The sequence below is a fragment of the Lepidochelys kempii genome, chromosome 7, assembly GCF_965140265.1.
Source record: "Lepidochelys kempii isolate rLepKem1 chromosome 7, rLepKem1.hap2, whole genome shotgun sequence".
Lineage (NCBI taxonomy): Eukaryota > Metazoa > Chordata > Testudines > Cheloniidae > Lepidochelys > Lepidochelys kempii.
The window spans coordinates 76,173,632-76,186,240 of NC_133262.1; the positions used below are offsets into that span (position 1 = coordinate 76,173,632).

At 38.2% G+C, this 12,609-nt stretch overlaps 1 protein-coding gene across 2 annotated transcripts in view; it reads left to right on the top strand.

Moving 5' to 3' along the window:
- The window catches only part of BICC1 (BicC family RNA binding protein 1), a 223,690-nt gene that overhangs the window by 189,323 nt on the left and 21,758 nt on the right, over positions 1-12,609 (top strand). For both annotated transcript variants that reach the window (XM_073353366.1, XM_073353367.1), the window contains 5 exons: positions 5,342-5,473; positions 7,163-7,349; positions 9,066-9,224; positions 10,509-10,705; positions 10,973-11,114. In XM_073353366.1, coding sequence (XP_073209467.1) covers positions 5,342-5,473; positions 7,163-7,349; positions 9,066-9,224; positions 10,509-10,705; positions 10,973-11,114 — 817 coding nt within the window. The remainder of the gene's footprint in view (positions 1-5,341; positions 5,474-7,162; positions 7,350-9,065; positions 9,225-10,508; positions 10,706-10,972; positions 11,115-12,609) is intronic.

Here is a 12,609-nt window from a genome sequence, read left to right on the forward strand (position 1 = left end):
AATCTCATCATAGAAGGCGATTAGATTAGTCAGGCATGACCTTCCCTTGGTGAATCCATGCTGACTGTTCCTGATCACTTTCCTCTTGTGTAAGTGCTTCAGGATTGATTCCTTGAGGACATGCTCCATGATTTTTCCAGGGACTGAGGTGAGACTGACTGGCCTGTAGTTCCCAGGATCCTCCTCCTTCCCTTTTTTAAAGATGGGCACTACATTAGCCTTTTTCCAGTCATCCGGGACTTCCCCCGATCGCTGTGAGTTTTCAAAGATAATGGCCAATGGCTCTGCAATCACAGCCACCAACTCCTTTAGCACTCTCGGATGCAACGCATCCGGCCCCATGGACTTGTGCACGTCCAGCTTTTCTAAATAGTCCCTAACCACTTCTTTCTCCACAGAGGGCTGGCCACCTACTCCCCATGCTGTGTTGCCCAGCGCAGCAGTCTGGGAGCTGACCTTGTTCGTGAAGACAGAGGCAAAAAAAGCATTGAGTACATTAGCTTTTTCCACATCCTCTGTCACTAGGTTGCCTCCCTCATTCAGTAAGGGGCCCACACTTTCTTTGGCTTTCTTCTTGTTGCCAACATAGCTGAAGAAACCCTTCTTGTTACTCTTAACATCTCTTGCTAGCTGCAGCTCCAGGTGCGATTTGGCCCTCCTGATTTCATTCCTACATGCCCGAGGAACATTTTTATACTCTTCCCTGGTCATTTGTCCAATGATCAAGATCAACATATGATCAAGACTAACATACAGAAAACGTAGGAATATCACTTGTAGATGTAACCTCATTGCACTAGATAAATATATACAATTAATGAATAAAAATAAAAAATTAAGTTTGTATTAGACACATAAGTATTGCAAGCCCTTATATTACTGACTTCTAAAACCCCATGTCTGTACTGTTTTGAGCTATTTGTCCTTCCTTTACCATCCCAACATACATACTCCATCTGAACTGAGAGAGCCTCCAGAGGGAGAGTGTGTGTATGTGTGTACATGGTTGTCTGTATTATAAATAATATAATCAAAATAGTGTATTGATTCCTGAACAGACATGCTTATAAATATTGAGAGACAGCTATTCTATGTATATCATCAGTGAGCTTCAAAGTATGCTACTCCCATTGTCATTCAAGCTGAAGAAGATAGGGGAGACAGTAGTGCCCCAAAACATAAATAAGAATAACATATAAATTTTCAAATACCCTTTGCTGCATGGAGGAAAGAAACATCAGAAACTATTGAAAGGTTTTTAGAATATTGCAAAATTCAACTTTCTGGTGGTAAAACACCACTAATTTCTGTGTGCTCAGAGCTACAGGAAATCTATAGCCCTTAAGAAGTATACTGACCTAAACTGAGGAACAAATTGAGATTTAGTTTGTCCAACCTGGCATTGTTCCATATGTTTTGAAATATTTACTCATGGTTCCAATTTTGTAGCTATAACATGTTTTAAAAGCAAGCGTTACAAAAAATAAATGGACATTTTTAATAGTATGCTAGAGTCCCTATATTTGCTAGGTGATATGACAAAACTGAACATATTTTTAAAAGGAGAAACTAACAAAATATGTGTGTATGTATGTGTATATATATATATATAAAAATACACACACATTTTATATATATATAGAGAGAGAGAGATTAAAAATTAGTAGCAAGAGATATTTACTAACTTAAAAGTTTTTAATTACTTTATTTAACCTGGTCAGCTGCGTGGCATAAATAGCTGCATTCATTCCTTGGATCTTCTAAAATAAATTTCAACACAGTGTTTTTTGGCTCCTTTCAGTGGACTCAAATTTCTATATTTTTGAGACTTCTGTGGTACCAGAAGCTGTCTAGCTATAGTCAGATTTAATATTGGCTGCTTCCATGTTTCCTGGAAGCAGGCCAAATAGGTGCTGATGTTGTCTCTGAGCTAGACAATGAAACTATCTCATCCATTATTACAAAAATCATTTGATGGCAAAATATACAACAGTGTGAACTGTTTTCCCATGTAGCCACTTCTCTGAGCTTGACAATTTCTATAAGCAAACTTTACATGGCTCCCTAAAATCAACAAAGACAAAATAGGTAGCCTAAGCAAGCTTCCTGTGAACTTCTGAAGTGCATGATACTGTAAGGGATCGGCAACCTTTGACATGCCAAGTTAAGCCCCCTGGCGGGCCAGGCCGGTTTGTTTACCTGCCGCATCCACAGGTTTGGCCGATCACAGCTCCCACAGGCTGCGGTTCGCCAATGCAGGCCAATGGGGGCTGCGGGAAGCGGTGCGGGCTGATGGATGAGCTTCCAAAAGCCACGAAGAGATCAATATGCTCAACCCTTTGGGGTAGGTGATAAGTATGTTTCTTTTAGGCTATAAAGATTAGATAAACTACACAGTAATATTTATAACTTTTAAAAGCAATTCACCACTCACAAAATGAAATTGAGAAACTAATATTGTGGATGTAAACTAATTATTTATATTGATTCCCATATGTGTCCAATGTACTAATTATTTAATGTGACACAAACATGGCAAACAAGATTTTAATAACATGTATTACATTCCTTTTTATAAGATGCATACATTTTGTGTATTAAAAGTTAATTTGCATTATTCTTAAATGTAAATGTTAATATAAACCTGACATTAACACAAGTTGTACACAAATTTACTCACCGAAAAGGCCATGATTTATATTGATATATAAATTGCAGGTGCCCTTAAATTCTGACTTGGAAAACCTTCCACATTCCAGATGTGTGCTAATCAGAGAACTATATCACTTTGCCACTAGCTTACACATTTTGATCTTCATGAACCTCTAGTGTCCAAATATGGCTGTTAAGATAATGTCCATATGAGAAACTGGTAAATGGCAAACCATAAAAGAAAAGCAAGTTTATATTGTGACTCAAAATAAAAACTTATTGCTATCTTGAGTTGACAGAGTTGTTTTGGTTTTTTTTAAAGAAGTCAACAGTTAAAAGCTCAGCATGTTGTCTTCTGGGGGGTTTGTTTGGTTTTTCCTATTCATCTGTCTTTTTCTCAGTATTTAGTATCACTAATCAGTAGATCAAGAAACTTAATTTCAATGACTGCATAAAATAATTTTATTTATGATCCATTTGCTCATAACATTAGAGTATTAATTTATTTTTCATATTGAAAAGTTAGTTTTGTTTCTTTAATGTCCCTCAAAGAACACTCTGGTCCATGAAAAAACCTGCTTTTTTGGGGGGGAAGCCTTCCCATTTAGCATTGGCTTCCTTCTGGTTGGGCATATTTGCTTTCTTTCCTTTTTTCCAATACCATCCCCCAGGTGTTATAAACATAACAAAACTATAGTCCAGCCACCAAATCATGTTTCACGCTTATTAAAACTTACTTCCAGATTGTAAAATTTCAATTTTGGGCTGTTTTGTTTTCTTGACTTTTAGTTGAATTTGTTTATTCAAATGCTTATTGAATAATTACATTTTTGGCTTTACAAAAACTGTTGGAAAATCCAAGTATGACATGTGCTCAGCATTTTTCTTACCACAACAAAATGGGTTATAGTGGGGATTATTGATTTGAATGTGTTATTCATGACTATGGCTTCTTCAGCCAAGTTGACTTTCTGAAGTCAATCTGTTTTTCATAGTCTTCCCAAAGTTGGTCCCCTAAAATAGTGTAGTTTTCTGTTAGCTTAAGCTTCAATTAGTTATATGGACCAACCTGTAACTTTTGACAATCTTGGATTATTATTTTGAAGCACTCTTATCTGCTTTTCATTTCTCCCGATATCCCTTTTGAACTTTGGTGAACTTGGAGGGTATTTTCTTTTATACGTTGTTAGTTATCTGAATATAATCTCTTTAAAAAAATTAAACATATGCCAGGGTTTTTTAAAAAAAAATAGGTGCCTAAATTCAGGGCTGCAAAGTCCATATTCAAGCACCTATGTGAGTAGTCAGATGTTTCAAAAGTGCTGGGCACCTACCAGGTACCAAAATAATATTTTCATAAATGAAGGGCTAGGTTTTAGGGAAATGAAGGGAATGGAGTATAAGTAGTTTGGTAGGGAAGTGCAAAGGTAGTAAAGCAAAAGAGTCAAATATGACAAAATACTATGGCCGAGATTTTCAGAAAGAGCTCTCCGTATTTATACACCTAAATAAGTGGCTTGGCTTCCTGCTTCCGCCTTCACTTTCTGCTCTAAACTGCTGAGTAGTGTAATTTTACTATGTTGAACTGCTGCTATTTTCCTGGTTGCATTGCTTGGTGGATGAAGTGATTCTTGTACAGTCTATGGAGACTTTGAAACCCTTTGGAAAGAAAATATAAATGTTTGATTATGCAGAACTGATATTGTTGGGGTGACAAATCATGTTTTCTTTCCTTTTTTGCACAGTATGCAGCACGCATTTGCTACTCTCTACATGATAATTGTTTTCTTCTCAGTGTTGTTGTATTTTAAAACCTCTTGAATTGCAGAAGTGTTGCAGCTTAATCTCTGAAAATACAGATTTAGCTACTCAGTGGTGAGGCAAAGGGAAATTTTATTAAAGATTTTACAATCCAGAGGGATTTTCTTTTTCACAGTTATAACATTCTTTTATCCCCTCACCCCAAATATGATTTGAAGATTAACAATATGACCAAATAATGGTACTGCTAACTCTTCTCTTGACAATAGTTTGTGGCAATTAGACAGTACATACTTTCAAAAGTCGATCCTTCCAACATCCTATAATTTTGGATAGTGAATGTATATAACCCATGAGTTAATCTTTGTTCACTCTGTGGTGAGATTCTTACTCAACAAAGGGTCACATCCTCTGAGGAACAAGAAAAGAAGTACTTGTGGCACCGTAGAGACTAACAAATTTATTTGAGCATAAGCTTTTGTGGGCTACAGCCCACTTCATTGGATGCATAGAATGGAACATATAGTAAGAAGATGATAGATACAGAGAACATGAAAAGGTGGAAGTAGCCATACCAACTATAGGGGGATAATTAAATATCTTCTTACTATATGTTCCATTCTGTGCATCCGATGAAGTGGGCTGTAGCCCACAAAAGCTTATGCTCAAATAAATTGGTTAGTCTCTAAGATGCCACAACTACACCTGTTCTTTTGGCGGATACAGACTAACACGGCTGCTACTCTGAAAGCTCTCTGAGTGTTGGAGTTGCAGGAGGTAATACTGATCTTGTAGAATTTCATTCTTACTATTTCAGTCATATCTGCTAAGATCTTGAGCTACATAGGAAGGAAATGTTGACTGTTGTGTTTTAGCCGATGTTGTATTTGGTACAAGGGTACTTTATCATTTGAATTTAACTTTCCAGGGTTGCCTTCCTCTTGTGCTGATGTTTGATATGAAGGAAGAAATTGAAATAGAACCACAGATTATAACTCAGCTAATGGAACAATTAGATGTCTTCATCAGCATTAAACCAAAGCCAAAACAACCAAGCAAGGTTGGTGAAAACCTAACCTATTTTTTGTAAACTATGAGGTATGTTCTCTGTACACAAAACCCCCATAACACTTTATGAAATATTGATCACTTCATTCCTGGATATTGCATTTAAAGGAGCCATTCACTGTTTTGTCTTTTCTTCACTTTGGTACTTCACTGGTGACACGACCAAATTCTGTTCTGTTCAAAGAGGTGCCCCCTTTTGATTTCAGTGAAGCTGTACACATTAAGAGCAGAATTTGGCTCATTAGCTTTAAGCTGAGTAGTTTCTAATCAAAATGCCTTTTTTCAGTGAATTACAAAAATGTCTTCAGGTTGAGTGTTCCATACTATACTAGCTCTGTTCTACAGCAGGTTTTTTTTTGTATTAAATATTTGACAAAATTTGGATCATCTGATTTGTGAGCTGTAGCTCACGAAAGCTTATGCTCAAATAAATTTGTTAGTCTCTAAAGTGCCACAAGTACTCCTTTTCTTTTTGATTTGTCTAAGTGACTGATCCTGCAAACCCTTCATAGAAGATAACGGAAGTAGTCACAACTAAAATTGCTTTTGAGTTGGTTTACAGGATTAAATCTTAAGTCACACAACTCCCTGTTATTTTTAACAATCTCTAGGCCTATTCTGATTGGCAAAAGAGAAGTCTTGGTTCATATCATTTTATACAGCGCGTAATGGTTGAATTAAGGACACCTGTCCTTTTAAACTGAGGACACCTGTCCTTAAACCTACCCAGTTCATCAGTTTCAGATCCTTGTCCAATCAATCCATTATGTATAAATGCTTGACGACAAACTGTAAAATGTCAGGTGAATGTTCCATTGTATCAGCAGCTTTCATTCTAAATGTAGGAACATTTCAAGTCAATAAAAGGGAATAATCATTTTCATTTCATACTCCTAGGCTCCTATACTGACTTCAATAGATAGCATTTAGTGCAAATAGAAGAGAGACATGTTTTTTGTTTGTTGCATGAAGCATGTCTCTTGTAAATGTAATGGGAAGCAAACATGAGACTCCTATATCTAACAACCATCTCTCTTGGCTACCCTCTATAGAGCTTGGACGCTTACAGTAGCTGTTAGAAAGAGCCAGTCCATCATCCTAGTCAGGCCATAATTATGCTTCCTAACTTTATTAGCTTCATTTAATTAAAAAAATGAACAATATTCCTGGGGAAGACTGTTTTCACTTTTAAAGATGAACAAAAACATTAAGAAAAATGTTCTAACCTTGCCACAAACTGCTGAATGCCTGAAAAAGCACTAATGGATATTGTGTTTCTGCTATTTTAAGTTGTGTTATGACTTTACTGGGGGGGGTGTCTACACTGTTTGTAGATTATACTGGCATAATTGTTCTGGCATAGCCCCATAGTGTAGAAGCAGCCAGCACTGACAGAGAAGGGGTTATCTATCTGTGTAGGAACAGCCACCTCCCCAAACAAAGTTAGCTATGTCGACAGAAGCCCTCTTCCATTGACATACCGGCACCTACGCTGGGGGTTATGTCAGCAAAGCTACGTCGGTCACTGTTGTGGTTTTTCATATCTCTGACCAGCATAGCTCTGCTGACATAACTTTTCAGTGTAGACCAAGCCTGTGGCTCTGAAGCATTATTGTAAGATTGTATAATTTCTTGAAATTATATTACACCTTCATATCAATGTTTCATTTCTTTTTTGCAGTCTGTGATTGTAAAAAGTGTCGAACGAAATGCCTTAAATATGTATGAGGCAAGGAAACGTCTCCTGGGACTTGAAAGTAATGGAGTCACCATAGCAACAAATCCATCTACAATCTCATGCCCTGTTGGCCTCTCGTGTCCTGGTTTGGACATCTTGCCCTCAGCAGGGTTAGGACTCACTGGACTTGGTATATACTTTACTCTTGCTTTATAATGTTTGAAACACAGTTCACACATATTGGGAAGTACAGGACCAGCTATACTTTTCAATTATGAGTAGCATTAGATGTTGGGAAATTCAAGGCCCACCCCTGACATTTCAGAAGTATTTGTCATTACAAACAACCTCCAATATTTTAGTAATGGATAGTGGGAATAATTTCAGTGTATCCTCTGAAAGATGGAGAAGTTTAGACATTTGAAAACTAAACTCTTTATACATTAAGTTGAATGGGTAAAGGGAGGTACTCCTTTTCAGGTAGGGTAATACGTGAGAGAGATTATAAGTCAAGTGTGGCACCCCATTTATGGCTTTGAGAGAAACCCTTATCCAAATGAACCCCCTTACTCCTGGAGGTATTATGACTTGTCAAATAGAAACTTAAGCGGTGAACAGGGAAAAGACTCCTTGACTACATGTAAGTAGTCTGCCATTTAACATTAGTTAAAGATTAGCCTTAGGTATTAGTAATATTTGTTTCTGACTGTAGTAACTAAATATTGAATGACACTGTTTCTTCAGAGATAAGGTGGATGAGGTAATATCTTTTATGTTACCAACTTCACTTGGTCCAATACAAGATATTACCTCACCCACCGTATGTCTCTAATATGCTGGGACTGACACAGCTACAACAACACTGCAAACAACTATTTCTTCACTCATATGTTGTTGGCACTTGTCTGTCAGTATAAAACCTAAGCCAGGAGTGTTTATATTTTCCATCTCTTTCTAGAAGAGAATTATTGTGCCATAAATAATCCAGGAAAATTAGCTTTTTGTGTTTAAAAGCTATAACTGCTTGATCTTTGTTCACCAAAAATATGTATAAGCTTATGTATTATGTTTTTTTCCCCCGTACTTGGGTTCTCAAACCTTCTCCATGCATGACCATCACTGACAGGAAAGGGGTCAAACAAGTCTTATTTTCTTTTGACTCACAATCCAGCAATCCTTTATGGTTGCATCCTAGAATCCATGCTTGTGTCTTGGAGTCTTGGCTTGTGCCATCTGTTTACATTTTGATGCCATGATACCAGCCTTTTACAAATTTACAAAATGTGGGAGTTTTGTGGATAAATTGTGGATATTGGATATGGTTATGTTTTTTTAGGGGTGATGAGGTTTGCTGATGGAGGGAGGCAGCATGGGTATGGCCCCTTCCTCTCTCCTTCCTCCTCCACGTTTGCACCACCCTGTGTTCCAAGGAAGGCACAGCTTAAAGACAGTGAAGAGCTGGCTGTGAGGAGGGCTGTAAAGTAGCTGTTACCTCCTCATCACCCTTAAGCAATGCTTCCCAGAAACAGCAGAGAGACATGAAAGGAAAGAGTGAGAAGCTGCTTTTGGTGGCTGTATGAGCAGCAGCAGCAGGCAGAGGCACTTAAGTACTGTAGTGGTGGGAGCCAGATTGATAGAAGGAGCAGACATTTGCCTTCCTTTTGTTTAGATTACTCCTGCAGGTCCTAGCAGCCACTGGGTTTTGGTGATTCCCCTTGCCCTATTTGCATGTGCATGCTTCAAAAATCCCTGTCCTAATTTGTGTGTATGCTCTCTCAGCAGAAATAGCACTGTAATCTTTTTAAGTATTTTAAAAATCAACACCAACACTTAATATAACCTTTAAAAAATGTTCTTTACAATTCCTATATAAACAAATGCATAATGGATATAATTGTTTTGACAGGTCTTTTAGGTCCTACTGCCTTATCTGTCAACACCTCTGCTGCTCCAAACTCTCTCTTGAATGCCCTTAATAGTTCTGTTAGTCCTCTACAGAGCCCAAGTTCAGGCACACCCAGCCCTACGTTATGGGCAACATCTCTTGCCAACACAAGTGCCACAGGTCAGTAGAAGTTAAATAGAAATGAAATTAGTTCTTAATTTTTCACTAGAAAGAAAACCGAAAAAGACAGACCCATTCATTCTTTAAAGTCTCTTACACTGAATAATTCTTTTCTTCTATTTTCTTATAAATGCATAAATATCCAAATACTATGAAGATTTTTAAACTACCATAATTATGTTATGTTGATACTAAACTGGGAGAAGTGGTAGATACGCTGGAGGGCAGGGATAGGATACAGAGGGACCTAGACGAATTGGAGGATTGGGCCAAAAGAAATCTGATGAGGTTCAATAAGGATAAGTGCAGGGTCCTGCACTTAGGACGGAAGAACCCAATGCACAGCTACAGACTAGGGACCGAATGGCTAGGCAGCAGTTCTGCGGAAAAGGACCTAGGGGTGACAGTGGACGAGAAGCTGGATATGAGCCAGCAGTGTGCCCTTGTTGCCAAGAAGGCCAATGGCATTTTGGGATGTATAAGTAGGGGCATAGCGAGCAGATCGAGGGACGTGATCGTTTCCCTCTATTCGACATTGGTGAGGCCTAATCTGGAGTACTGTGTCCAGTTTTGGGCCCCACACTACAAGAAGGATGTGGATAAATTGGAGAGAGTCCAGCAAAGGGCAACAAAAATGATTAGGGGTCGGGAACACATGAGTTATGAGGAGAGGCTGAGGGAACTGGGATTGTTTAGTCTGCAGAAGAGAAGAATGAGGGGGGATTTGCTAGCTGCTTTCAACTACCTGAGAGGTAGTTCCAGAGAGGATGGTTCTAGACTATTCTCAGTGGTGGAAGAGGACAGGACAAGGAGTAATGGTCTCAAGTTGCAGTGTGGGAGGTTTAGGTTGGATATTAGGAAAAACTTTTTCACTAGGAGGGTGGTGAAACACTGGAATGCGTTGCCTAGGGAGGTGGTGGAATCTCCTTCCTTAAAAGTTTTTAAGGTCAGGGTTGACAAAGCCCTGGCTGGGATGATTTAATTGGGTATGGGTCCTGCTTTTGAGCAGGGGGTTGGACTAGATGACCTCCTGAGGTCCGTTCCAACCCTGATATTCTATGATTCTATGTTTTTATAATGTCACATGCAACTTTGAAGGTTTTTAAAAAAAAAATGGGGAAAACATCTTATCCAAAGTGTTGGATCGTGCACTAAGTAATTGGGTTTGGTTGGTCATTTTCAACATAATTGTAATTCAAAGGTTTTATATAAAATTCAGCTTTTATTAAGCCTGATGTACTCAATATGTCAGTGAACCAGAATATGGCTTCATTTTTGTTACAGGTTTTTCTGCTATACCACATCTGATGATACCATCTACTGCCCAAGCCGCTTTAACTAGTATTCTACTATCTGGAGTGCCTAATTATAGTCAGAACACTCCATCACCCCCCCCTGGCTTGACTCCCGTTGACATTCATGTCAATGGCATGCAATCTGAGAACAAAAAGGGTTCAACTTCTTTAAACGGTCATGTAAAGGTAAGTGGCGTGATGTTCGGTCTGGACAAGATGATCTCGGTTTGCAATGAGCTTCCTCTGAAAAAACTCTAGGAAAAAAACTTTGCTTTCAGCCATTGTGACTCTTTAAGATCATTTATTTCAAATTGTAATTAAAATGCTCATAAAATGTAACTTGAAAAACATTAAGCCAAATTATCCCACCTAGATCCAAATAAGAATCTTCCGCCTGCCTTAAATAAATCAGAAACCAAGATTTATTTAAACGTGTTCTTCTCATAATTTCAGACATCAAATATCAAGTATGCTGCACTATCTGCCTCATCACTAGGAGAAAATGTGTTGAGCACAAACCACAGTGATTCATCAAGGCAGACAAATAGTCATAGCACCTCAGAACAAGTGACCACCAAGTCAAATACAGCGGAAGGTAAGTTTTTGCATTTGACCTGTGTTCTTCTGGCTGGTAATGGTATTAGTTTGACAGTGTTTGTGCATTTTAGAGACAAATTGTGAAAGGTAAGATTAATTTTTGAGCCAGCATTTTATTCTCAGCCACATTGGAGAAAAGCATGCCCCCTCCCCAAATACATGTTGTCCAATGGATTACGTATTGTCTGCACATAATAGTTGCACCACTTTAACTATACTGGTAGTTAAAGCTAGAGTGGATGCAGCTAGACTGGTATAAATTGGCTTACACCATATATAGTTTATTCCCATGTGGGAAGGGGAATAAGCTCTGTCAGTGTAAGCACATTTGTAGTCGTATAAGTGCATCCATGCACAGATATAACCATAGCAGTTAAAAACTCACCCCCTTAACCTACATAGTTCTACCATTACTAAAACTGTTCTGTAGACTAGGCCTAACAGACATTGAATCATGGAACTTTTTGTGTGTGAGCGTCTGGTAAAACCTCATTTGAAATGCTGCATACGATTCCAGTCAAGCCTGTTCAAGAAGGATAAGTTCAGACTGGAACACGTGCAGGGCTACTGGGATGATCGGGGAGTGGAGAGCCTACCTTAAGAGAGGAGAATAAAAGAGCTTGTCTTGTTTAGCCTAGCAAAACAAAGGCTGGCAGGGGATATGACTTCCCTTTCCAAATACTTCAAGAGGGCAACATTAGGAAGGGAGAATAGCTATTTCAGCTAATGGAAAATATTGGCACAAGAATAAATATGTATAAACTGGCCATAAATAAATTTAGGCTAGAAATTAAAAAGTTTCTAACCATCAGTGGAGTGAGGTTCTGGAACAGAATTCCAATAGTAGTAGGGGGGTGAACAACCTAATTAGTGTTAAGGTAGAGTTTGATAAATTCATGACAAGGATTATAGGGCAGGGTTACTTGTGATAGTGGTGGGGGACAGAGACTGGATTTGATGACCCAAGAGATCCTGGCCAGTTGGCTGTTCCTGTTTCAATGATTTAATTGATTAATTTAGTTCTTTAGTTCTTACTAAATTAATTTAGTAACTTTCCATTTAAAAAAAAATCCACTCTTTAAAAAAAAGCTATTAAACAAGATTGTGGCGACAGGCTACATTTCTCTCCAGTGAATACTGAGGTCACGCAAAGCTAGTCTGTTCTCTTTTGTTAGGTTCATGGTCATCCTAATAATGACTTGACTTAAAATGTATATACACCAGTAAAAAAGAAAAATATTTGAGTAGTGAGAATTTAAACCCAAGATATTTGTGTGTTGTTCATTGCAAAAGCAGTACTAGTTTCCAGTGGAGAAATTTTCAACTTGACATTTGGGCTAAGATTTTAAATAGTAACTGGTGATTTTTGGGTGCCTCAATTTTTGATTGCCCAGCTCAAAATACCTTAAAAGCTTCTGGATTTTTAGAAAGTGGTGAGTATCCAGCTTCTGAAAATCATTCCCCTTAAGGTGTTTCAGACTGGTCCCAGAAAC